General features: G+C 43.8%; 1 protein-coding gene and 1 long non-coding RNA gene across 2 annotated transcripts; both read left to right on the top strand.

The window, feature by feature from the left end:
* Nucleotides 1-7,369: 7,369 nt before the first annotated feature.
* On the top strand, nt 7,370-9,022 carry LOC138672289 (uncharacterized). Its single transcript, XM_069760246.1, has 2 exons — nt 7,370-7,645; nt 8,129-9,022. Exons 1-2 carry the CDS (start codon nt 7,403-7,405, stop codon nt 8,972-8,974), a joined length of 1,089 nt encoding a protein of 362 aa, XP_069616347.1. The 5' UTR covers nt 7,370-7,402; the 3' UTR covers nt 8,975-9,022.
* A 3,586-nt stretch (nt 9,023-12,608) lies between these two features.
* On the top strand, nt 12,609-13,085 carry LOC138672288 (uncharacterized). The gene is made up of 3 exons (XR_011319691.1): nt 12,609-12,645; nt 12,766-12,852; nt 12,975-13,085. It is a non-coding gene; the product is annotated as an uncharacterized lncRNA (long non-coding RNA).
* The last annotated feature ends 14,391 nt before the right edge of the window (nt 13,086-27,476 follow it).

Genomic DNA, 27,476 nt, shown 5'->3' with positions numbered 1-27,476 from the left:
AGCCTAACAATAGACTCCCTTATTGAAGGTAACAGCTGAACTAACCTTGCCTAGGACACAACATGATATTTCTTCTTGCCAACAGTCACATCTGTAATGCTGCTTTTTCACACATTTATAGAAAAGTACTGATATTTATTAGGACAGGCCAGAAAGGGATCGATGTAGATTGTTACATTATTTGTAAGAAAGACAAAACATTCTGAGAAGCGCAAATGGAATTGCTTCAACCCCATATCTGTAGACACGAGCAGTTACTATGTTTTAATTATTATTCCCAAAAACGTACACCTTTCAGGAGCGGTGTGATTACACTCTTTAAAGGAGCCAACCACTGGCAATGTCCACAGGTGCCTTTTTCCCTCCAGCTTTTAATGCTTTGCTAGTTGAACAGCTGAGTATCAAGTGATGCACTGTTCCCCCCAGAAACAGACTATGTGAGTCTTCAGTTGAGCCAAGAAGGATCACATGATATTTCCTTTACCCCTCATTAGAAACAGAAGGGGTCAACTTCTTTTGACCTTTAGTAGAACTTTGAAAGAGTTCTACATTACTTTAATTTTAAAAAGAGAGGTTAGGAATAAGACCTAAGGTAGTGTTAGCAGAATAGACCTAACCTGTACATACGACTGCATGCTGTCTATACTCCTCTACAGTATATGAAGGATTGATTTAAAACGCACCTGCCATTTCAGGTAGCTTTATATAAATAAACTGTCCTCTGTGTGTATATTTCTGGCAGTTTTCACTAAATTTCTCCACTTTATCTCAAATTTTCAGCACTTTCCATTCTAACGGGAGGAGCCTCTATGATGAGACATTTCTGCTCTTCCTGTTCAGAGTTAGCAACAGAAGAAAGTCAATCAATATTGAGCAGCATGGGGAATATTATACAGAAGTACTGTGTGGCTGTATGTGAATCCAGCTCTGCACTGAGGTATAGCAGATGCTTAAAGCTGCAGTACAAGTCTGTGGGTGTCTCATTGAGAATAGCGCTCCTTACTCCTCCCTCTACATAGAATATAATAGGAGCTGTAACCTGACACCTCACTGTGAGAGGAGTCTGGTTTGCATTGATCAACATGGATTTGAGCTGTTTTTCAGGGTGAATGGTAAGCAGGTACGGACGGGGCCAAAATTGAGCCCTGGCATTTGAAATCACACAGGCCCATGTTGTCCCCATCACCAAACACTAGACCAATATTTCTAATGATACCCATGGATGCTGTGGTAAGTGATGGAGTCAGCGACTTTGTGCTCCATCACAACTCTTAACAGAATGGACCGATTCTGTTAACAACGTAGCAGACAAGGCAGCCCACGACCAGACAGGCCCTTCTGGCATTTGCCAGAATTGCCAGATGGCCAGTCCATCCCTGATGGTAAGGTCACAAGGCAGGGATTAGGAAAAGTGGCTCAGAAGTGGAGAAAGAAACAGAATTATCTGATAAGATATATGTAAAGTTTCTTATATTCACTTGAGTGATTAATTATGCAAAGTTTGGTGAAACGACAGTGACCATTGTAACACAATGCTCAGCAGGTGTGCCAACTTTACTTATGAAATATCCTTTTCTTGAAACAAGTCCGCCAGCCCCAAATGCATTTTAAATGGGCTGCACAGTGTTGTAGGGGATTTAGCCGTTATAAAAACCATAATAGCACTATAACTGTTAATAATATACTGTTGGAGAAAATAACTATTAATTCATATGCCAATGAGGAGGCGTGGCCAAGAGCTGGGTGCACTGTTATGCCTCCTCATTTGGATATTGGGGGCATTCCCCGCTTCTGATTGACAGTGCTCTTTCGTCTTCCGGTCTCCTTTCTCCTGATGTCGCTCACAGCATTTCTAGGTGTGTAAGTGTAGGGATCAGCATCAGAAGAAAGGTAGCAGGTAGGAGAACACACGCTGCCGCAGATACACCAGAAAAGCAAGCACTGTCAATGAGAAGCGGAAAGGGCAGCAAAATGCAAATGAGGAGGCGTAACGGTGCACCAATCTCCTGGCCATGCCATGGAGCACTGAATCCTCCTCATTTGCATATGAATTAAAAGGTATTTTCTCAGGCACTGTACCAGTAACAGGTGCATAGGTACAGTGCTAGTAAGGGAGTTATAGGGCTAAGTCCCCTACAGCACTTTTAATGTCACATTTTTACTTTTAATGTAAGAGATTTTAATCATGTTCCTTATCGTTCATTCCTCTTGCAAAGTCCCATATTTTATATTGTAACATTTTTATTGCCCACCTAGAGTGCCATAAATTCTGTACAAAATGCAGGGAGTTACTTTATTGCTCCCAGAAACATAATATATTTTGCTCTAACTTAGTAGCACAGGTCAGCCGGCGAAAGGAATCCCGGGAATGTGTAACTGCCGTCCTAACAGGGGATGGAAGTACTGAAAGGATTACACGCTCAAATAGCCATATTAACAATGGAGAGATATTTATATTGATTTGTTCCATGTATTTCGTCTGGAGATCACAGGAGTGAGGCTGTCAGCGCAATGGTAATATTGGCTATGCAAATAAAATAAAAACAACCGTGTTTAGGATTTTAACATTTCTCCTTTGTTTTAGAAAGGAGTCTAAGGCTGCCGTCACACTATCCTCATGTGATTCACAACAATGAGATCAAGAAGTGTTTCCAAACACAATTTTTTTGAAACAAAACAATTTATTTATTCAAACATAGATAACCAAATAGTAAAAACAGATGGTGCCTCAGACCAAGCAAAAAAACGAAGGCACTGGACAACTTATCCACATTGTCAGTGGAAAGAATGAGAAAAAACGGAAATCATATCCGCAGTTTCAGAACAAGTGCTGAGGCTTGGCAGTGGATTCATTGTGGAACACGCTTAGAGGTAATATGTTGAGGAACTGACCTTGTGCAATCTATATATGGGGGCTGTTGGAGGAATGATACAATAGAATTAGGGGTGTTTTGTGATATGGGTGAATTGCGCCCTCAGCACTTGTTCTGAAACTGCGGATATGATTTCCGGTTTTTCTCCTTCTTTCCACTGACAATGTGGATAAGTTGTCCGGTGCAAGTATTATACTACTGTTTAAAGAAAAGTATTGCAACGTGTCATTCACTAAATATACACTTATGTACCTCTATAATTAGAAGATCTTAAAGGGACTCTGTCACCTGAATTTGGAGGGAACAATCTTCAGCCATAGGGGCGGGGGTTTCGGGTGTTTGATTCACCCTTTCCTTACCCGCTGGCTGCATGCTGGCTGCAATATTGGATTGAAGTTCATTCTCTGTCCTCCGTAGTACACGCCTGCACTTCAATCCAATATTGCAGCCAGCATGCAGCCAGCGGGTAAGGAAAGGGCGAATCAAACACCTGAAAACCCCGCCCCTATGGCTGAAGATTGTTCCCTCCAAATTCAGGTGACAGAGTCCCTTTAAATTGTAAAGGAAAAAAACTTTTCTCCCAGTATATACTGTCTGCTGAGTTCCACTTTGCTCGCCTGGCCTTCGCTTTTTTGCTTGGTCTGAGGCACCATCTGTTTTTACTATTTGGTTATCTATGTTTGAATAAATAAATTGTTTTGTTTTAAAAAAAATTGTGTTTGGAAACACTTCTTGATCTCATTGTTGTGAATCACATGAGGATCGTTATGTTTAAATCTTGCTATGAAGTGTGGCCCACTCCCGTGTAGGGTTTATCATGCCGTCACACTAGCAGTATTTGGTCAGTATTTTACATCAGTATTTGTAAGCCAAAACCAGGAGTGGGTGATAAATACAGAAGTGGTGCATATGTTTCTATTATACTTTTCCTCTAATTGTTCCTCTCCTGGTTTTGGCTTACAAATACTGATGTAAAATACTGACCAAATACTGATAGTGTGACGGCAGCCTAATAATGAATGGTTGTACAATGTAAAATTCAATATTGTCACATAAATAAGTGTATCGGTTTTGCTGCATATAGTTTGTGCAATAATTTGAATCTTCCATTTGTCAATTATCATTACACACATAGGCTACGTTCACAAGTTCAGTATTTGGTCAGCATTTTACATCAGTATTTGTAAGCCAAAACCAGGAGAGGAACAATCAGAGGAAAAGTATTATAGAAACAAATGCACCACTTCTGTATTTATCACCCACTCCTGGTTTTGGCTTACAAATACTGATGTGAAATACTGACCAAATACTTAACGTGTGAATGTGATCATATATTGATTGAAATTTTGCAGCAAACAAAGAGTGAATCTCAAAATATGCTCTGATACATTAGACATTTCAAGGAAATACCCAGAGTCTCAAGATCCTTTGAAAACAAAAGTAAATAAATTGGAATGCTGTATTCACACATGGATGTTGAATAGAGTTGAGCGAATTTTTGAAACTTCGGTTCTGCTTATGATCGGCGGAGAATATTGTTTTTGCAATATTCACCAAACACAGCTAAACATCATTGGAGTCAATGGGAGCAGATATGACCAAATATGTTTGTAACCGATCATCAAACATAAATTTGGCACGAATAGCATTCCAATATGGCACGAATATGGCAAATTCAAACAAACAATCAGTAGATTTGGGTTCCAGTACCATCTCTATGCTGACGACACCCAATTATACACTTCTTCTCTTGATATCACGCCTGCCTTTTTAGAAAACACCAGTGATTGTCTTACCGCTGTCTCTAACATCATGTCCTCCCTCTATCTGAAACTGAACCTGTCAAAAACTGAACTCCTCGTGTTCTCTCCCTCTACTAACCTATCTCCGTGTGCGGTTCCACCATTACTCCAAAGCAACAAGCCCGCTGCCTTGGGGTCATACTTGATTCCGAGCTTTCATTCACCCCCCACATCCGATCACTGGCTCGCTCTTCTTATCTGCATCTCATAAACATTTCTAGAATTCGCCCTTTTCTTACTTTCCACTCTGCAAAAGCTCTTACTGCTTCACTCATTCATTCTCGTCTGGACTATTATAACTCTCTACTAATCAGCCTCCCTCTTACCAAACTCTCCAATCTGTCCTGAATGCTGCAGCCAGAATCATATTCCTCACCAACCATTACACCGATGCCTCTACCCTGTGCCAGTCATTACACTGGTTACCCATCCACTCCAGAATCCAGTACAAAACTACTACCCTCATCCACAAAGCACTCCATGGCTCAGCACCACCCTACATCTCCTCCCTGGTCTCAGCCTACCACCCTCACCCATGCTCTCCATTCTGCTAATGACCTGAGGTTAACATCCTCAATAATCTGAACCTCCCACTCTTGTCCCCAAGACTTTTCACATGCTGCACCAATTCTTTGGAATGCACTACCCAGGTTAATATGATTAATCCCCAATCCCCAGAGTTTTAAGCGTGCCCTAACAACGCATTTGTTCAGACTGGCCTAATGCCTCAACGCATTAACCTAACTATCCCTGTGTGGCCCATTCAACAAACTTAAGCCATAATCAGGTTCCTCGTATCATGTTCTCAAACGTTTATGCAGTTAATAGCCCTCTATGTCTGTACTGTTACATATTTAGGCTGTTAACTGGTTCATGCAGCTTTACATGAACAACCGATTCTTACACTATGGCTGGTCCGAACAACAAAAGCAATTGTTACCATCCACCTCTCGTGTCTCCCCTTTTTCCTCATAGGTTGTAAGCTTGCGAGCAGGGCCCTCACTCCTCTTGGTATCTGTTTTGAACTGTGAGTAATATTATGCTGTAATGTCTATTGTCCGTACAAGTCTCCTTTAAAATGTAAAGTGCTGCAGAATATGTTGGCGGCGGGCGCTATAGAAATAAAATTATTATTACGGTATTTATTATTAATTTCAGATTCAGCGACCGATGTCGAACGTATTCGCTCAACTCTAATGTTGTATATAGCCAGTATTTTTATAGATTTGCTTAATCCAGTGTTAGTAACAATATCAACTTTCACTAGTTGCTGCTGTAGTAATCTTATATTTTTTGGAAAGATTACTTTTTAATGATGCTTAATACCTCAGAAAGTAGAATAATGATCCTTTTGTTCCAATTCCTCTTAGAGGATTTGGCAGACCATCTCAGTTTAGTGTTTTGCAAACAGTCTTTTACACTTATTCCCTTTCTGCATATCTTAAAAAAAGACTGGAGTCCCACACTGCTCCCTTCACATGGGAGAGAGTATGAAATATGCCAGATGTCAACACCGGAAATGCTTGCTTCTGTATGACTTCCTCTTTCAGTACCTTTGGCTGGAGAGCAGGGGTGTGTTTTTAGGATATGCATTTCACCTAGTTTAACCATGCCTCATTTTCCTTAAAATATGATGCTATTAAAGCTGACTTGCAGAAATTCTATTTAGGAACAACATTTCCATTATTTAATGTGAATAGGTCACAGTATCGGTCATTTTTTAACTTGATGAAACTTCAAAGTTAATAGCAGGAGAGCAACAGTTTGCAGACCACTAAGGGTACCGTCACACAGTGCAATTTTGATCGCTACGACGGCACGATTTGTGACGTTCGAGCGATATAGTTACGATATCGCAGTGTGTGACACGCTCCTGCGATCAGGGACCCCGCTGTGAATCATACGTTGTAGCACATCGTTTGAAACTTTCTTTCGTCGTCTAGTGTCCCGCTGTGGCGGCATGATCGCATGGTGTAACAAAGGTGTGCACGATATTGTATACGATGTAAAGGGCGGAGGAGCTGGCTACGTAGGAGCGCTAAATTCTCCACCTCCCGTGTGCTGATTGGGCAGTACAATACTGTGCGCTCATTCGACAAACAAAGGACTATTGTTCCCAGCGGATAAAACCGGAGCTGTCGAGCGCTCTATTCATTTCTCTCTGTAGCACGTGCTGGAAACAGAACTCCTAAATTCGTTGGATTCCCTGGACTTTTATAACTACTATAACTACAGACTTTTACCGCAAAAGGTATGTATAACGCTACAGCGTAGCAGATGTTGCGCTTCAACGGGGATAAACGCTGGAGCGTGGTCGATTGTTCCTTTATGGAGAGTAGGGTAGGCCAGAGAACCTCAGGTACACAGCTGTAGCGTGGCCCAATTAATTAATCCTTTTACAGATCGAGATGGTTGACTGCCCCATTTAATGCCAGTAGTAACATATATAGTTATTAGATCAATGGTCAAAACATTGTTTTGTAAGCACGTGTATTTATTGTACGTTTGTTTTCTTTTTAGGAACTATGCTCACTTCCGATGAGAGTTCTGTTGTTGCTGCTGCCCTGGTGTTTGAGGCAGCACGTCTCCAAGAGGAGAGACGTCCTAAACGAAAACATCGCATGTGGACCCGGAGCTGGCTGCAGAAAAGATCCACATTGTCACACATGGGTCTCATAAGAGAGTTTACGTGACAATAACCCTCATGATTTCCGAAACTACCTTCGGATGTCAGAGGAATCCTTCAAAATAATACTGTCTGCTGTTACGCCACTCATACAAAGGCGTGATACGCCGATGCGTGCAGCCGTGCCCGTGGATGAAAGGTTGGCGGTGACACTGCGGTTCCTGGCAACAGGAAGGTCTCTTCAGGATTTGCAGTTTTCCGCAGCTGTTTCCAGACCTTTCCTGAGCGTTGTGATTCCTGAGACATGCGAGGCCATTGTGCACAGCTTAAGGCATTATATGGAGGTACTACTATATTTTTTTGGCTGCTGTGTTATGTCGATATATTATACTAGCTATTTAACCCGTTCTACGCCCTGGTTGCGCGCATTTCTATTGGTATATGTTCTACATCCTATCATGTGCTGCTCCCATCCTGCGCCCCCATTCTGACATGTGCTGCTGTGATCCTGCGCCTCCATTCTGACATGTGATGCAACCATTTTGCGGCTCCATTCTGATATGTGCTGCTCCAACCCTGCGCCACCCTTCTTTTATTTGCTGCTCCCAACGTTATTTTATTGATTATATAATTTCGATATATTGTTTAGCACCCCCTCTCAGTCACCGAAGCCATCTGATAAAATGGCTGCCTGCATACTCAGGGTTGTTGACTTTGTTATACTAATCCATACTGCGCCTCAATCACTCTAGGATGTCCACATGAGAGTGTATGTGCACAACAATATATTTGACCTAATTTGTACATGTTTCCTTCTCATCTTGCAGTTTCCCAAGACGGCGGATGAGTGGAAGAGGATTGCTTCCGATTTTGATGAGCTGTGGCAGTTTCCAAACTGCGGTGGTGCATTAGATGGAAAGCATGTGCGCATCACGCAACCAGCCAACTCTGGATCCTTTTTTTTCAACTACAAAGGATATTTCAGTGTGATCCTCATGGCCCTTGTCAATGCGAACTATGAGTTTGTCGATGTGGATGTTGGCATGAATGGTCGAGTCTCCGACGGTGGTGTTTTTGAACACACTTCATTTGGGGAAAGCTTGAGGAACAATCAACTGCAGTTGCCACTAAATGAAGACACAAAAGCAAACCTCAATTTTGTTTTCATCGTAGACGAAGCTTTCCCTCTTCATCCACATTTGCTGAAGCCATTTGCACAGAGAACACTCACACCGGAGCGCAGAATCTTTAATTACCGGTTGTCAAGGGCCCGTCGTGTGGTTGAAAATGCCTTTGGGATTTTGGCAAATCGGTTTAGAGTGTTCCACACAGCTATCAACTTGAAGCTGCCGTCTATAGACTTTGTGGTTTTGGCATGCTGTGTGCTCCATAATTTCCTGAGACGTCATGATACGAGCTCCTATTCTCCTCCTTCGTTTATTGATGCAGTGGACCCAAGAACCGGAGATATTGTGCCCGGGGAATGGCGTACACAACCTGATAATTTAACAGCTCTTCAAGCACTTGGATCTGGCAGACAGGCAGACGATGCAAGGGACTGTCGCGAAAAATACTGTCAGTACTTTAATGGTTCTGGAGCTGTACCCTGGCAGGATCGCGCCGTACAAAAAAAATATTTCTTTTTGCTTTGCTGTTTACTCAACAATATGTAGGTTATGCTTTCGTGTCCACAATTTAATATGGCGAGTAGGTCACTGTCTTTTGTGTAATAAAATTAAATTATATTTATTACTCCCGTAATTCTTGGTTGTTCAGTTTAGATAAAGTGGGCAACTCATATGACGTCCTATTCCGTCAAGGTGTCCTGTGACTCGATAATCCCCATTGACGGGATAGTACGTTACAGCGATCGGTCTAGATTGCATTCCAAAGTCAAATGGCGACTTCCTTCCATTTCAAGCTCTGCCATGCATGCACCCAATCAATGGTTTACCCACACATAATCGTATTTTGAATCATATAAACCTCTCTAAATTACTTTAAATGAGATGCCTATAAAATGGTGCTGTTAACCCTTATAGCTCGGTAAACATTAAAGAAAGAATGCGAAGATTTTTTGTTTTTTTGTAACAATTTCTTGGTATTTAACTATTTAACAACAAAATATTACATAACCAAAAAAAAAAAAAAAATGATCTCCTTCCACGGCCCAACAGGTGTCGCAGCGTCACGCCCTGCTGCTCTACTTGAGCATGGAGGAGCGCTGCTGTCTGCTGCAGAAGCGCTGCTGTCCGCTCCAGGCGCAATTGTCTCGCCATGAGCTCTCTCACGGTGGGCGGTTCTGTGGATAGAAGAGGTTGGAGAACTAACGGTGATTCCGCTGAAAATACATCTCGACCTCTGGGGCAGGACCAAATTTAGTGTGTTGTAAATTTCAATTTGGTCTGGCACCACAGGGCGATGTTTATTTTATTAAATTTTACAGTTTTAGTTGTCTATTGTGACATCCCGCAGATAACCACTCGTATTATCTTGATACTTACGGAGAAGGGACGCCGGTTCCTCATTGCCAGAACCAGAGCTGCTAATTTCCCATCCCAGAGATCTGGCCACTGCTGCAGCACCTAAAAGGAAATAATAACAGATCTGGTTAACTATGGAACACGCCGTTGGGAAGCGCTCGCTGTTTTGGTCACTTACGTATGTTAGCTTCTGGGGAGAATGCCGCCGACCCGGGGGAGGAAGAGGAGTGGCGGAAGGGAGGTGTTGAGGGTGGTGTAGGGGTGCGAGGCCGTCTGCTCTCTAAAGATGGTGGAGGCGTGGTAGGCCGCTGGGTCATTACTGCGTCTGTAATGTATTCAAATATTTCCACAACCCTCTTATGACACGTATGCAGGTACAAAAAAATTGCAATCAATGATTGTTAACTTACGTGACGTCCCGGGCTCTGGGCTCCCATTGGTGGCGGAAGGTGTTGTACTGCTGGCTATGGCTGGTATACGTTACCGCCGCTGTCTCTCTACACATAAAGTAAACAAACGCAATCTTTAAAAACACATGTAGAGTGCTGCAGATCAAAGCTAACAATATACTGAAACTGAAAATTTATATCACACTTCACAGGGGTGCGAGGGTGCATGGTCGCAACAGATGGTGGAGGTGTGGTAGGCCGCCTGGTCATTACTGCGCCGGTAATGTCTTCAAATATTTCAGCTACCCTATTATGTCCCGTATGATGTTAAAAAAAATGCAATCAATGATTGTGAACTTACGTGATGTCCCGGACTGTGGGCTCCCACTGGTGTCAGAAGATGGGGTACTGGTGGCAATGGCTGGTATCACTTGCTGCCGCTGTCTCTCTACACCTAAAGTAAAGAATCACAATGTTTACACACAAATGTTGAGTGCTGCAGATCAAAGCTTACAATATACTGAAACATAAAATAGAGATCACACTTTACAGGGGTGCGATACTCTGACATGTCTGTGGGCTCTGGTGTTCAATGGTCTGCCTGTCTCTGGAAAACGTATTATTTCATCAGTAGGCCAACCTCCTCCGATAATATTTTTGGTAAATTGAGAAACTAAAAATTACGGACATCTTAATAATTTCAAGATGGTGGTTGAGATTAGGGAACCCGACAAGTTTTCTCACGGACAACGCATATTCTGCTTGGAAAATAACTAAATTTTACAAAAACGGGGCATGTTTTTAAATTCATTTGAGGTCACGTTGGCAACCATGAGCGCAAGCCTCCCTCCCAATCCCCCCCTCCTGACAGCATGCATCTCCCAATCCCCCCACTTTTAGTACTTGCCTCGCCTTGCCTCCGCACGCAACTCATCAAAAATTTGTGGCGTTTTGTAGCGGAGGTCAGCCCACTTTTTCCGCAGCTGAAGCTGACTGCGGCGGACGCCAAACCCCCTCTTCATCATTCTGCTAATGCGGCCAAGCACTTCCCGCTTGTGGATGCTTGGGTGGGCAGGGCGACTCTCCAGACCCTCATAATCCAGGGCATCCATCTTGCTAACAAAAAAAAGGAGCTCTGGCTGCCCCAGAGGAGCAGAACGCAATCTCGCCGCCATTTTAGATTGACTGACCCTGAACAGCAACGCCCAGAGGAGGAGCTTGACTCCGCCATCCTGCCGCGCGATCGGCATCGCAATAGCGTTGCCGTTTATGGACAGCGTCACATTTGTGACGGCTGAGCGGTACGGAAGGAACGCACATAGTAAATGCCGTTCGAAGGATGGTTATATAACGCCGGAGCGGCACGTAATGTACGCTCGTGGTCTATGACGGCGTGATGACGTTACAGCGTTCCAGCGTGCCTGCGCTAGCTTGTTTTGGTTCCCTGACATCCTGAGAATGGCTGCCAGTCGCCGTGATCCTCCTATGGGCATCCCAGAGCTCAAGTTCCTTATTGGAACAATGGATTGGATGCAGTACGAAACAACAGGGCTGGTGCTGCACCGCAACCAGCACAAGGAGGAAGTTGTCCGTGTGGTGTCTGAGGGCCTCAGGAAGCGGTTTGGGATAACTCGCAGCAAGGCCCAGATTGTTAAAAAATGGGGCGATCTCAAGTCAAAAAGCCCAGAGCGCCTGCAGGAGCTTCGCCAGGAGATTCGCAGAGGTCAGTACGCAGGTACCCAAAAGTATGTGGCCCAGCTATGGGGCAGTTTGAACGTTGCAGAGCCACTATGTGCCACAGCTATGGGACAGTTTGAACGTTGCAGAGCCACTATGTGCCACAGCTTTGGGGAAGTTTGAACGTTGCAGAGCCACTATGTGCCACAGCTATGGGACAGTTTGAACGCTGCAGAGCCACTATGTGGCACAGCTATGGGGCAGTTTGCACGTTGCAGAGCCACTATGTGGCACAGCTATGGGGCAGTTTGAAAGTTGCAGAGCCACTATGTGGCACAGCTATGGGACAGTTTGAACGTTGCAGAGCCACTATGTGCCACAGCTATGGGGCAGTATGAACGGTGAAAAGTACTATGTGGCACAGCTAACTGCTGACCGAACTTTTTTTTTTCCTTCACAGAGGCAGAGACAGCGCCGCCGCCACGAGGCATCCCGCACAGCCTCTTCTGGATCTGTGCCCTCCGGGTCAACTGTCCCAGTGCCCTCCGAGTCAACGACAACTGATCCTAGTAGGTTCCCACAATAATGTGATTTGGATTTGGTTGCAGGTCCACCTCCCCCACCCTCCCCCGGCAGCCAGTGTTGCCATATATGCTAACAGACCTTTTTTTTTTTCCTTCACAGAGGCAAAGACACAGCACCGCCGCCACGAGGCATCCCGCACAGCCTCTTCTGGATCAGTGCCCTCCGGGTCAACTGTCCCAGTGCCCTCCGGGTCAACGACAACTGATCCTAGTAGGTTCCCACAATAATGTGATTTGGATTTGGTTGCAGGTCCACCTCCCCCCCCCTCCCCCGGCAGCCAGTGTGGCCATATATGCTAACAGACCTTTTTTTTTTTTTTTTCCTTCACAGAGGCAAAGACACAGCGCCGCCGCCACGAGGCATCACACACCGCCTCTGATGTCCCAGAGCCCTCCGGGTCAACTCCTCCAGATCCTAGTAGGTTCCCAGAATAATGTGATTTGGATTTGGTTGCAGGTCCCCCCTCCCCCGGCAGCCAGTGTTGCCATATATGCTAACAGGCCTTTTTTTTTTTTTTTTTTTTTTTTTTTCCTTCACAGAGGCAAAGAGACAGCGCCGCCGCCACGAGGCATCCCGCACAGCCTCTTCTGGATCTGTGCCCTCCGGGTCAACTGTCCCAGTGCCCTCCGGGTCAACGACAACTGATCCTAGTAGGTTCCCACAATAATGTGATTTGGATTTGGTTGCAGGTCCCCTCTTCCCCCCCCCCTCCCCCAGCAGCCAGTGTTGCCATATATGCTAACAGACCTTTTTTTTTTTTCCTTCACAGGGGCAAAGACACAGCACCGCCGCCACGAGGCATCCCGCACAGCCTCTTCTGGATCAGTGCCCTTCGGGTCAACTGTCCCAGTGCCCTCCGGGTCAACGACAACTGATCCTAGTAGGTTCCCACAATAATGTGATTTGGATTTGGTTGCAGGTCCCCTCTCCCCCCCCTCCCCCCTCCCCCGGCAGCCAGTGTTGCCATATATGCTGACAGACCTTTTTTTTTTTTAACCTTCACAGAGGCAAAGAAACAGCGCCGCCGCCGACAGCACGAGGCATTCGGCACGGACTCTGATCCCGAAGTGCCCTCCGTGCCTCAACATCCTAGTAGGTTCCCACAATAAAGTGATTTTGATTTGGTTGCAGGCCCCCTCTTTCACCCCCAACACTTCCCCCCTCCCCCCCCCCCCGCAGTCAGTATTGCCATATATGCTGACAGTTTTGTTTTTTTCCTTCACAGAAGCAAAGACACATCGGGAGACTACTGTGTTATTAATGTTATGTTTTTTGACCCACAGCTGACGTCAGTGTGAACAAGGAGGATCTGGAAGCCGGAATAGAAAGGCTTATCCACACTATGGCGCGGATTCAGGAGCAGCACAATGTGGCAATGGGGGAGCTGCAGAAGCTTCGGGACATGTGCCAACAGTTGGTGGCGGGGCCAAAATAGAAACCAAGTGTCTGAACATTTTTGGTTGTGTGTTGTACAGCTAAAAAAAGTTTGTTAATTTAAAAATATATATATATCCCACCAATCAAGCAGTTGAGAGTGAAGTTAAATGAAAAGTTTTTATTATGAACCAATTCTTAACAACATTACAATTTAAAAATACGTAAGAAAACAAAAAAAAAAATCACAAATCGTGATACACCGAATCTTCGTTGCGAACATGAAGGTGCCTGATGGGCGAAGAAATGTGAGACGGCATTGTTGGGTATGAGTTTTGGGGTGACGGGCCAAAGTGGGACACGGGGAAATTGGGTCGTACTGGTGTTTGTGGCCAATATGGTGGACAATATGCGGACTCTGGCCGCTCGATTGGACGGGAAGAAACCAACCGTGTGTTTTCATCCAAAATGCCATCCAATCCCTTACTAACAGCCTCAAAAATAAGACGCTCGGTTAAAGTTCGCTGCCTTGCTTCCATTGTAGAAAGTTTATCAGCGATGTACAGTCCAAAACCCTCCAAAGCAGGGCTGGTTTTGCGCGTCAACACCTTTTTTGCCATGCTCAACAGTTCATGGGAGACGTCCGAGGTGGCTTTCCGCTTCCTTGAACCCTGCCTCCATTGACTCCGTGCAGGTGCAGCCTCCACTATTTCACTTGTGGAGCAGTCCTGTGCATTGTCCTGTGCACTGTCCTGTCCACTGTCCTGTGCACTCTCCTGCTAGGGAGAAAATAAAAAAGGAAATTATTAAAAACAAAAAAGAAATGAGGTACACCAGCCTAACCGCATAAAAAATATATATTCGTATACATGTGAAAAGTTGCAATACATAGATGGTATGGGTTAAGAATGTCGCCATGTAATACTTTTCTGCGACAGGGTTATGGTCTGTACAGAAAAATGATAAAACTTTGAATTCATGGTATAATCAGATGGAGAAAATGCTGAAAAATAATATCGAATTATAGGCCACATTGGTGAAACAGTGCTGCAAAGATGTACTTACTGGTTGCCCTTGTGAGTCCAGCTCGACGTGGTTCTGAGGTACTGTCGGTTCCACGGGTGCCAACAACCGCAAACACGTTGATGACCGTGGCACCTCTTGGTCCCGAAGAAAATTCAGGTAATCAAAATACCATAGCTTCGGGACATAAACCTCTTCTGTTGAAGACCCAGACTTGGAACTGTGAAGGACCTTATTGAGCTCCTTCCTCCAGACCGTGCGCAGTGCCTGAATTTTCTTCTTTACTACTGTTTCTGTGGCTTGCTCTTCCGGTGCATGGAGATTGTATAATTCGATCAGCTTGGAATATCCGGCCTTACGCTTTTCCCTGTTAGAATACTCAGGCGATTTTATCTTCCAAAGGCATGGGAAAGACTGGTAGATCTCCAGGAACTCGCGTATAAATTCTATACGATTTGACATCTGTAAAAATAAAAACAAATATAGTTAGGCGTTTGACAAATAGTACATTAAAACAGCAACAGCGAAAGGTGGACAAAAAATAAAAAAAATGTCACAGAGGTGCAAACGCCACTTTGAAAAACAGCATTCATTTTCCCATATGCCACGTCCTATGCCACCACCCGCTTCACTACAGCAGTCACACAAAGCACTCATGCCAACCATACATTGTTCCATCTGCCACGCCCTAGGCCACCATAACCCACAACAGCGTACCGCCCGCTTCACTACAGCAGTCGCACAAAGCACTCATGCTGACCATACATTGTTCCATCTGCCACGCCCTAGGCCACCATAACCCCACAACAGCATACCGCCCGCTTCGCTACAGCAGTCACACAATAAACACATTACACACATTGTCGCAGCGAACCACCACATACATACAAGCAGCCGCACAAAGCGCTCATGCTGACCACACATTGTTCCATTTGCCATGCTCTAGCCCACCATAACCCAAAACAGCGAACCACCACATACATACAAGCAGCCGCACAAAGCGCTCATGCTGACCACACATTGTTCCATCTGCCACGCCCTAGGCCACCATAACCCACAACAGCGTACCACCCGCTTCACTACAGCAGTTGCACAAAGCACTCATGCCGAACATACATTGTTCCACCTGCCATGCCCTAGGCCACCATAACCCAAAACAGCGAACCACCACATACATACAAGCTGCCGCACAAAGCGCTCATGCTGACCACACATTGTTCCATCTGCCACGCCCTAGGCCACCATAACCCACAACAGCGTACCACCCGCTTCACTACAGCAGTTGCACAAAGCACTCATGCCGAACATACATTGTTCCACCTGCCATGCCCTAGGCCACCATAACCCAAAACAGCGAACCACCACATACATACAAGCTGCCGCACAAAGTGCTCATGCTGACCACACATTGTTCCATTTGCCATGCTCTAGCCCATCAGTCACAACAGCGTACCATCCGCTTCGCTTCAGCGGCGGAACGAAGTGCTCCTGCCGACCATACAGCGTACCATCTGCCACGCTGTAGCCCTCCAGTCACAACAGCGTACCATCCGCTTCGCTTCAGCGGCGGAACGAAGCACTCATGCCGACCATACAGCGTTCCATCCACCACGCCCAAGCGGTTTACATACCTCGAAGCTGCGGTGCAAAGCGTGGTATATTCTGAGAAGTACAAAAATCCGATGTCCAGATCCACCAAGTGTCCAAGTACGAAGTGAAGAAAGGAAATTTTGAAAGCAGTGAGGTGGCATTGGGAACAATAGCGCTCAGGTGACAAATTTTCCAACCAATTGTGTGCACAGAACCTTTGGCCTATCAGCACACTAGCTAGCAGCACAACACGCCCCTAGTGAACAACGTCACGCACAGATTATGCAAAATTTGCTCTGAATCGTCTTGTGTGACACGACCGTACGACTGTCCCATACGACTTCTACATCGCAAATACGTCATGAAATTATCGCTCCAGCGCCGTGCATCGTGAAGTGTGACCGCAGTCTACGATGTTGGAGCGATAATTAAGTGACGATGTAACGTCACGAATCGTGCCGTCGTAGCGATCAAAATTGCACTGTGTGACGGTACCCTAACCTGAACAAATATCTTGCATAGATCGGTGTTTACCAAACCTATCATTATGAAACCCCAGGCAATGTCTTCAAGGATTTGTCCCAAAACAGCATGTTAACGCATGAGTCGTAATATTACAGCTCAATGCCATTGTGTAGGGGTTTGATGTTGTTTCTGCAAGAAAGTGACAATATATTTCTAAAAGGGTATACCTCTAAACATTTATCCAAAAAAGGAGAAATTCATAAAGCATAGCAATATAAATACACCAAGAAGGATGAGCTTTGAGCAAAGACTATATATAAATATAATTTTTATTTATCATACAGAGTGTTAACCCCTTAAAGACCGCCGATAAGCCTTTTAACGGCGGCAGTTAAGGGTACTTGTTCCTCAGTGCCGCTTCCAGCATTGGAAATTCTCTGGGGTCTTGGCTACAGGGGTAGCTAAAACCCCAGAGAGCAAGATTCGGATTGGTTTTTACCAACCCCAGTGTTAGGAGCATCAGTATTCATGGAATAACGGTGACCGCAAAAAAAGTAACAGATTTCCCATTTAATTTCTCTCTCCTCTGATATGATCTAGCACATCAGAGGAGAAGTGGGGTTCCCCGAGCTCCCCCTGGTACCTCCAATGTCCCTGGACCCTCCTGCATCCCCTGATCCTGTCCCCTGGCACCAGGCACCCAGCAAAATAAAAAAAATAGTAAATCAAAGCCCCCTTTATCACCCCTGTAGTTAGGTAAAAATAATAAAATAAAAAATGTACTAATTTCCATTTTTTCATTAGGGTTAGGGTTGGGCTAGGGCTAGGGTTAGGGTTAGGACTAGAGTAAGGGTTGGGGTTAGAGCTAGGATTAGGGTTAGGCTAAGGTTAGGGTTGAGATAGGGTTAGGCTTGGGGCTAGGGTTAGGGTTGAGGTTATGTTTGTGTTGGGGTTAGTTTTGTGGTTAGGGCTATGGTTATGGTTTCGGTTGGGATTAGGGTTAGGGTTGGGATTAGGGTTAGGCGTGTGTTGAGGTTAGGGTTGGAGTTATCACTGGAAGATTCCATTGTTTAGGTACATCAGGGGTCTCCAAACGCAACATGGCACTCAACATTGATTCTAGCCGATTATGCATTCAAAAAGTCAAACGATGCTCCCTCCCTTCTGAGCCCCACCATGCACCCAAACAGTGGCTTTCCCCTACATATGGGGTATCAGCATACTCAGAAGAAATTGCACAACAACCTTTGTGGTCCATTTTCTCCTGATATTCTTGTGAAAATGAAATAATTTGGTTCCAAAGAAAAACATTTTTTGAATACCGTAAGTAAAATGTAAATTTTTTCCTTCAACATTGCTTTAGTTCTCATGAAGCACCTGAAGGGTTAATAAGGGTTAATTTTGAATGTGGTTTTGTGCCCTTGCAGGGTACAGTTTTTAGAATGGTGCCACATTTGGGTATTTTCTGTTATATTGACCCCCAAACTTACTTCAAATGTGAAGTGGTCTCTAAAAAAATGGTTTTGTAAATTTTGTTGGAAAAATGAGGAATCGCTGGTCAACTTTTTACCCTTAAAACGTGCAAACAAAAAAAAAATGTTTCAAAAATTGAGCTGTTGTAAAGATGACTTGTGGGAAATGTTATTTATTACCTATTTTGTGTGACACCACTCTCTGTTTTAAGGGTACAAAAATAAAAAGTTTAAAATTGCAAAAATTTGCAGAATTTTTGCCAGATTTCCATTTTTTTCACAAATAAATGCAATTTATATATAAGAAATTTTACCCCAACTTGAATTATAATATGTCAAGAAAAAAACATTCTTAGAATCAGTGGAATACGTTGAAGCGTTCCAGAGCTATAACTTCATAAAGTGACAGTGGTCAGAATTGTAAAAATTGGCTTGGTCATTAAGTACCAAATTGGCTCTGTCACAAATGGGTTAATCAATACATTAAAAAACAGCAAGAAACCACTGAAAAAAACAATTGTTGGGTATACCTGGATAATAGTATATACAGTTATATGAAAAAGTTTGGGCACCCTTATTAATCTTAAGCTTAATGTTTGATAAAAATTGTTTTTTTTGCAACAGCTATTTCAGTTTCATATCTCTAATAACTGTTGGACACAGTAATGTTTCTGCCTTGAAATGAGGTTTACTGTACTAACAGAAAATGTGCAATCTGCATTCAAACAAAATTTGACAGGTGCATAAGTATGGGCACCATTATCATTTTCTTGTTTTAAAAACTCCTACCTACTTTTTACTGACTTACTAAAGTACTTTTTTTGGTTTTCTAACCTCATTGAGCTTTGAACTTCATAGCCAGGTGTATGCAATCATGAGAAAAGCTACGTAAAGTGGCCACTTGCAAGTTGTTCTCCTGTTTGAATCTCCTCTGAAGAGTGGCATCATGGGCTCCTCAAAACAACTGTCTAATGATCTGAAAACAAAGATTATTCAACATAGTTGTTCAGGGGAAGGATACAAAAAGCGGTCTCAGAGATTTAACCTGTTAATTTCCACTGTGAGGAACATAGTAAGGAAATGGAAGAACACAGGTACAGTTCTTGTTAAGGCCAGAAGTGGCAGGCCAAGAAAAACATCAGAAAGGCAAGGAAAAATATGGTGAGATCAGTCAAGGACAATCATCAGACCACCTCCAGAGAGCTGCAGCATCAACTTGCTGCAGATGGTGTCACTGTGCATCAGTCAACTATACAACGTTATGCATGGCGGCCAAAAAACACAGCATTCCAAGAAAAACACTTGCTACCCACAATAAAATTTGGTGGAGGTTCCATCATGCTTTGGGGCGGTTTGGCCAATGCCAGCACCGGGAATCTTGTTAAAGTTGACACATGGATTCCTCTCAGTATCAGCAGATTCTTGACAATAATGTTCATGAATCAGTGACAAAGTTGAAGTTACGCAGGGGATGGATCTTTCAGCAAGACAATGATCCAAAACACTGCTCTTAATCTACTCAGGCATTCATGCAGAGGAACAATTACACTGTTCTGGAATGGCCATCCCAGTCCCCAGACCTGAATATCATTGAACATCTGTGGGATCGTTTGAAGAGGGCTGTCCATGCTCGGCGACCATCAAACTTAACTGAACTGGAATTGTTTTGTAAAGAGGAGTGGTCAAAAATACCTTCATCCAGGATCCAGGAACTCATTAAAAGCGACTAGAGGCTGTTATTTTTGCAAAAGGAGGATCTACTAAATATTAATGTCACTTTTCTGGTGGGGTGCCCATACTTATGCACCTGTCAAATTTTGTTTGAATGCAGATTGCACATTGTACAATAAACCTCATTTCAAGGCAGAAACATTACTGTGTCCAACAGTTATTAGATATATGAAACTGAAATAGCTGTTGCAAAAAAAACAATTTTTATCAAACATTAAACTTAAGATTAATAGGGGTGCCCAAACTTTTTTTTATAACTGTACATATTGTAAAGATGTATATAGGGCAATGACTTAAGTGACCCAATCAGAAAATTTAGAAGCACAAAATGAATACACAATTAGTTCATAATACTTTGTTTTATGTGTCTAGATAAAGTGCATATATTTAAATTATGTAACAGCAGACAAAAATCAAGTATTATAAATCTGCAGCCGTGCTGAGAATGTAAAGGGAAGATGTCACTATTTTTGTGTCTTACCAGATAAAAATATCATCTTGGTCAGAATCTGCTATGCATTCTGAAAATACTTATATAACCCCCTGACTCACCTTGTATAGCCTTGAAAAACCTTTTTATTTCTCCACTGTATTCTAATCGGGTCCATCTGGTCCGATGGGCTTGGCTTGGGCTACTCCACCCATCTCCCGTGGCTGTTGCTTGCCATTCTGGACATAGTTGACACCTCCTGTGTCAGCTTCATTATTGTGAGAAATTTCGCACCTGCACAGACAAAGGGCGCATGCACCAGCAAACGTATTTCCGGTAGATGGAAGTAGTTCCAGTACATAAGCCGGAAATATGTCTGCTGGCACATGTGCCCTTCTGCTGTTTGGATTTAATTGCAGTTGGGCAAAGCATACTGCGCAAGCCTGCAACACGATTTGTATATGTCTATGTAAAATTAAGTGTCTACATGAATCGTTTCACATCATACTGTATATGTACATTTGGAATTTAAACTACAGGGTGGGCCATTTATATGGATACACCTGAGTGGGCCAATTATAAAGTTGGATTCAAAATGGCAGACTTCAAAATGGCCATCATGGTCACCACCCATCTTGAAAAGTTTTCCCCTCCCATATATTAATGTGCCACAAAACAGGAAGTTGATATCACAAACCATTCCCATTTTATTTAGGTGTATCCATGGCACACCCATGTGTATCCATATAAATGGCCCACCCTGTGTATTCAGAGATTGACATACCATTGGTGCAACCTGTGCAGCCACACAGGGGCCCGAGAGGTAAGGGTGTCCACAGTGGGCATTATGATGAGCTATTGGACTGCAAAGCGCCCATATACTGTTCTTGCACAGGGGCTCTCTTCTGTCTGCGTCTACTACTGTATATATGCATTTGCAAAAGAAGCTCTTTTGTTCATTGAACTGAAATCTTACGGTATGAAAAGCTAGTCATAAGTTGACTGTTGAGTTTTACACGCCACTCTGCATTTATGGTTAGCCAAACTTCCTCAGAAAACTTTTTTTGGAACATAAATGACTATGTAAAGACAGCAATGAGTAATTCCTGCTCTTAGGTATTAGATAACTACATTAAAATACCTGCCTAGAATGGATGCTCTGTATTAAAGGTTCAGTTTAGCCGCCTATTTAAATTTCTGTAAGTCTGTCATGCTTTCCTAAGAGTTAAGAAAAATGTGTCTCGGTATGTTAGGTGGGGTAAACCTTGGCTGGAAGACACTGACGTATTTCTGTTTGATGATTTTTACTATTTGTGCTCCACTGAGTAGTTTGCAAATTATGTCGTGAAACTGCAAAGCAGATTTAGTGAAAATTCTATTTTCTAATTTTTAATTAAACTTTTTTTGCATAATGTTAAAATTTATAAATGTTTCTAGTTGTTAAGATCCAACCACAATAATGGACTTTCTCTGTACCCTATAAGTCTACGTGCACACGATGCAGATTTGTTGTGGATTTTTTTTTTTTGAGCATTTTTTCTGAACAGAATTGCACCAAATCCGCAAAGGATTGTTCAAGCAAGGTTAATCAATTGGAATCCAGAATTGGTGTGCATGATGTGGAAAATTTGCAGCCTGATTCGCAGTGTTTTGTTTTCCGCAGCATGTCAATTCTTTTTGCGGATCTGCAGCGTTTCTGCACCTATTGACTTACATTGAGTCTGTCAAATCTCCAGCCAAACCGCAGGTGTAAAACGGTTTTGGATTTTATGTGGATATGCTGCCAAAAACGCTGCAGAAAGGAAATGACATCAGAAGGAGGAAGAGTGTGTGGGCAGAGAATATGTATGTGAGCGGAGAATATGTGTGAGTGGAGAATATGTGCATGTCTGTCTGTGTCTGTCTGCGGGTGTTTGTGTGTCTGTCTGCAGGTGTCTGTGGGTGTCTGTGTGTGTCCGTCTGCAGGTGTCAGTGTGTGTCTGTCAGCGGGTGTCTAGGTTTGTCTGTAGGTGTCTGTGTGTCTCTGCGGGTGTCTGTGTGTGTGTGAGTGTCTGTCTGCGGGTGCCTGCGTCTGTCTGCGGGTGTGTGTGTGTCTGTCTGTCTGCGGGTATCTGTTTGTGTGTCTGTCTGCGGGTGTCTGTCTGTGGGTGTCTGTGTGTGTGTGTACCTAGGCGTTGTCTGATGGGACTACTACTCCCATCCAGCTATGTCTGCTGTCACATATAACAGAAACCGCATGAGCTGATGATGGGAGAGGAGTCACATCATCCGGTGCCTGTGTTCAATTGTAAAAAAAAAATCAAAACAATTTCATAATTACATACATATTCACAAACAAAGTACATACTCACCGAACACCTAATCCCTGACACTCGCATCTCCTGCAAGCAATCAAAAATAATAACCCAACATATACTCTCTGTATGCCGTGAGAGTTCACCGGAGTTCATCAGCTCCGGTGCTATGACTTAGAGCACCTCTGCATGGAAAGTACTCATGCAGTGGTGCCATAAGTGAGAGCACCAGAGCTGATGAACTCCAGTGAACTCTCATGGCACCTTAGTGATACACTGCGGGAGCGATTACCTCCTGTCAGTGTATCACCGGAGGCTGGGTAGAGAGGTCCTGATGTGACTGTTCTACATGTGAGATCGTCGTGACACATTCCGTATTCAATGGACTACGTCGGACAGGGAGTATTATATGTTGGTTTATTATTTTATTTTTGTTGCAGGAGACAAGGGCGTTGGGGATTAGGCATTCAGTAAGTATGGTAAATTAAGATTCAATGAAGAAGTCTGTGGATTATTTCAAATAAAGAACTTTATTCTGGCCGTGTCTTTATTTACCATGTAACTATGGGGCTAGTAATGGATAGTTGTCTTATAGATGCCTCTCCATTACTAACCTGTGGGCCTGGTGTTACATGACAATACAAAGGTGACATCAACCCCACAAATATGAATCCCACTTGCCACCGCTACAGGGCAAGTGGGAAGAGCAAGGCTAAGTGCCAGAATTGGTGCATCTATTAGATGCGCCATTTCTGGGATGGCAGAGAGCTGATGATTTTAGCCTGGGGGTGCCAATATCCATGGCCCCTTCCCAGGCTATTAATAACAGCCCGCAGCTGTCTTCCTAGCCTTTGCAGGTTTGATTTTATAGGGGGGCCCATGTCAAATTTTTCTGGGGTTCCCCTGTAAACCGTTATGGCTATTGGCTCCATCCCAGAATATTAAAATCTGCCCTCAGCCATCGGCTTTCTCTCTGCTGGTTATTAAAATTATGCGGAAGCCCACGCAATCTATTTTTTGAAAAAGAAACATATATTGCATTTCATGCTGATTTCTAACAGTGTTTTTTTTGTTACAGCATATGTAGGTTGATAATGTTAAAGATCCTACATAGGCTGGTGTGTGTGTGCGCACATAGCCTAAGAGGGTTTTAACTCCACTTCTGCTGCTCAGCACAAGCTGCTTTGTATTACAGTTTTGTGCATTTTATTGACCTTACTCTTAGGGCTCATGTATTATTATTATTATTATTATACATTTTTATAGCGCCATTTATTCCATGGCGCTTTACATGTGAATACGAGGCAAATATAGACAAATACATTAAACTTGAGCAGATAACAGGCACACGGGTACATAAGGAAGGAGGACCCTGCCCACGAGGGTTCACAGTCTGCAGGGGAGGGGTGATGAAACACTAGGAGAGGGTAGGGCAGGTTGCGCGGCGGTTCAGTAACTTCAGGATCACTGCAGGCTGTAGGCTTGTCGGAAGAGGTGGGTCTTCAGGTTCTTTTTGAAGGTTTCTATGGTAGGCGAGAGTCTGATGTGTTGGGGTAGAGAGTTCATGAGTATGGGGCAAGCACGGGAGAAGTCTTGGATGCGGTTGTGGGAAGAAGAGATGAGAGGGGAGTAGAGAAGGAGGTCTTGAGAGGATCGGAGGTTGCGTGTAGGTAGGTACCGGGAGACCATGTCACAGATGTATGGAGGAGAAAGGTTGTGGATGGCTTTGTATGTCATTGTGAGGGTTTTGAACTGGAGTCTCTGGGCGATAGGAAGCCAGTGAAGGGCTTGACATAGGGGAGAGGCTGGGGAATATCGGGGAGACAGGTAGATTAGTCGGGCAGCAGAGTGTAGGATGGATTGGAGCGGTGCCAGAGTGCTAGAGGGGAGTCCAGAGAGTAGGAGGTTGCAGTAGTCAAGGCGGGAGATGATAAGGGCATGCACTAGCGTTTTTGCGGTGTCGCGGTCAAGGAAAGCACGGATCCGGGAAATATTTTTGAGTTTGAGACGGCAGGAGGAGGCAAGGGCTTGGATATGTGGCTTGAAGGAGAGGGCAGAGTCGAGGATCACCCCGAGGCACCGGGCGTGTTGGACTGGGGAAAGTGTACACGACCATATAAATGGTACGAGTGCTATCCGTGGTTTTGACAGATAGAACTCGTACCCATGTTAGGGTGCTTTCACGTTGTGTTCAGGCACTCATTTGGTGGCTCCGTCTGGGCTTACGTCCTGCAAAACAGAATTCTGACATATGCGTGACAGGGCTGCAGACTATAATAGAGTCGGCAGAGCGAAAATTGCACTCTGTCATGCATCATTTTCGGGCATATGTGCCTCCTGGAGGCAGACACTCAGACGCAGTCTACTATGTCTGAGTGTCTGCCTCCAGTATGCATACACACTGGAAAGTGATACCCCCAGGCCTCATATGTCCTCCCATCATGCACCCAGGCCCCATATGATGTACCAACCTGGCCCCATGTGTCTTCATCCTGGCCCAATACAAAACATTTAAAAAAAGTTTCTCCTTACCTGGCCACGGTCCAACAACATCTTCCTCCTTGCCGGTGGAACACCCGCCAGGGCTGTGGGGCACTCGGTACCGGGTCCGGTCTTAAAGGGGATGTCACGGTGGCTGCGACCAGGTCCGTGGACCTGGGCACCCAATTAAAGGGGAAAGGTCTTTTAAGGGGTATTGTGAATAAAGTCTATTGTTCATGATGCCACTTGTGGTGTTCGGTCAGTGGGGACCGACGCTGCTTAAAGGGGACCTCTGGGGTGATGGTATGCAGCAAGTTGGTGATGCTTCCCACAGATGAAGCGGGGTCTCCAGGGCTTTGCAAGTGTAGGGTGGTGGATGGTATGGCAAAGAAGGAGGACACAGGTTTGTAGTCTTCAGCTCCCCTGAATCCGGGTCCTGAGCTCCCCCTCCTGGCCTAGATTCAGAAGTGTTGAATGTGAGTGCCTTACCTGATATAGAGAATCTCCCTTGCCTCCAAGCATGACATCATCCTCCCCGAAAGGAAGGCAACATCACTGTAATAACCGGTTACCTGGGGTGTTACACCGGCGCATGACAGTGACATCATGCAACATGCGTGGCAACATCAGCTGCCTGCCTCTGATTGACTGTTTGCTGTTAATTATTGCAGTGCAATTATTGCAGGAAACAATACAGAATTCAGTAATTTAGAGGTACAGTCTGAAGAGTCATTTACACATAATGCTCATTGATTTTAAATATATAAAATAAGCAAAACTTACCCCAATGTTCCTATTTTCATGCGGCCTTGTCTCATTCTGGTTCTTATTTCCTACTTCCCATCACTTGGACATGTGACCACTGCAACCAATCCCTGGTCACAGTGGTGTAATGAGCTACAGCCAGTGATTGGCTGCGGAGTGACCAGGGGGAAATTTTAAAAAATGTGTGTGACACATTTCCTTATCGTGGGGGTCTGCTGCATGCTGCTAATGCATTTATGTGACTTAATATTGGTACGGCTGCTTCTTTTTCTGTTATTTTATTGTGTCCGTTCTCTATGGATAGATTTTAAATTCTTGATTATGTTGTTCGCCATGAACAAAGAATGAACAAAGAAACATCACAATCTCTGGAGATGGACATGTAAAGGAAATAAACATGTGTTTGACAAAATATATGTAATTGCAATAATTTTCTAGGAGAAATACCTCACTTTCTGGAACAATTTCAACGGTGTCAACGCTTTCGGCCATGACTCTATCTATCTATCTATCTATCTATCTATCTATCTATCTATCTAGAATTGAAACTAGAAGTTTACAGACGCTATATAAAAAAACACAAATACATATTTTTCTCAATATTTTTAAACCTATTCATCAGGTCAAAACCAGGTCTTTGGATCCTGCAGAAGCCTTCACATTCTTTCTATTGTAGTTGTGACTATCACAACCCTTTCAGGTGAGCAAATTGTTTTATCTCAATGGATCCGCATCAACCTTCTGCTCTCACAAGCTAAAACAGGAGTTGTGACTGTCACAAACCTACAAGATGAGCATAAACCGTTTTTCTGTTTTCTCTCTTTTATACTGGATAAGACCCTATTTGCACTTCAATGTTTTCCACTCCTATTTTCTTCGAACTTTTTTTTGGCAAATCATCACATATTTTAACTTTTGCTGCTTAACTTTGACATTTTTCACACATTAAAATATATTAGGTGGGTTATGCGTGCATTGCGTTGTCCACAATAAATGAAAACCTGGTCATTTTTCTTTTTGACATTCTTCTTGTTATTCAAAGGGGCATGTGACGGCTTGTCACTTGCTACTTAGTATCACTCAAAAAAAGTGTCTTGGATCTTCTGTTTTGTTCCATGGTTGGATCAATATCATGCATCGAGACACAAGACATAGATCGTTTTCCTCTGTCCATAATAAAAACCTTTTAAGTGTCTTTTCCTTTTTTAATGATCTGTTCTTCAGTCCATTGAGTGTCTAAAAACCCCTGCAGCTTACTTATTCCACTTTTGAAACAAGGATAACTTCAAAGCCAGCCAGCTGCTGATCTGAAGAGGAAGCCAAAGATTCAGATCAGTTCATTCCCTTCGAAATTATTGTTAACTCATTTGGTATCAACTCAAGACAAAGCAATTATTTCAATTCTAGCTAAAATAC

This window comes from Ranitomeya imitator, chromosome 3 (genome assembly GCF_032444005.1).
Source record: "Ranitomeya imitator isolate aRanImi1 chromosome 3, aRanImi1.pri, whole genome shotgun sequence".
In the NCBI taxonomy this organism is placed as follows: Eukaryota; Metazoa; Chordata; class Amphibia; order Anura; family Dendrobatidae; genus Ranitomeya; species Ranitomeya imitator.
This window is presented reverse-complemented; position numbering and strand designations above follow the sequence as displayed.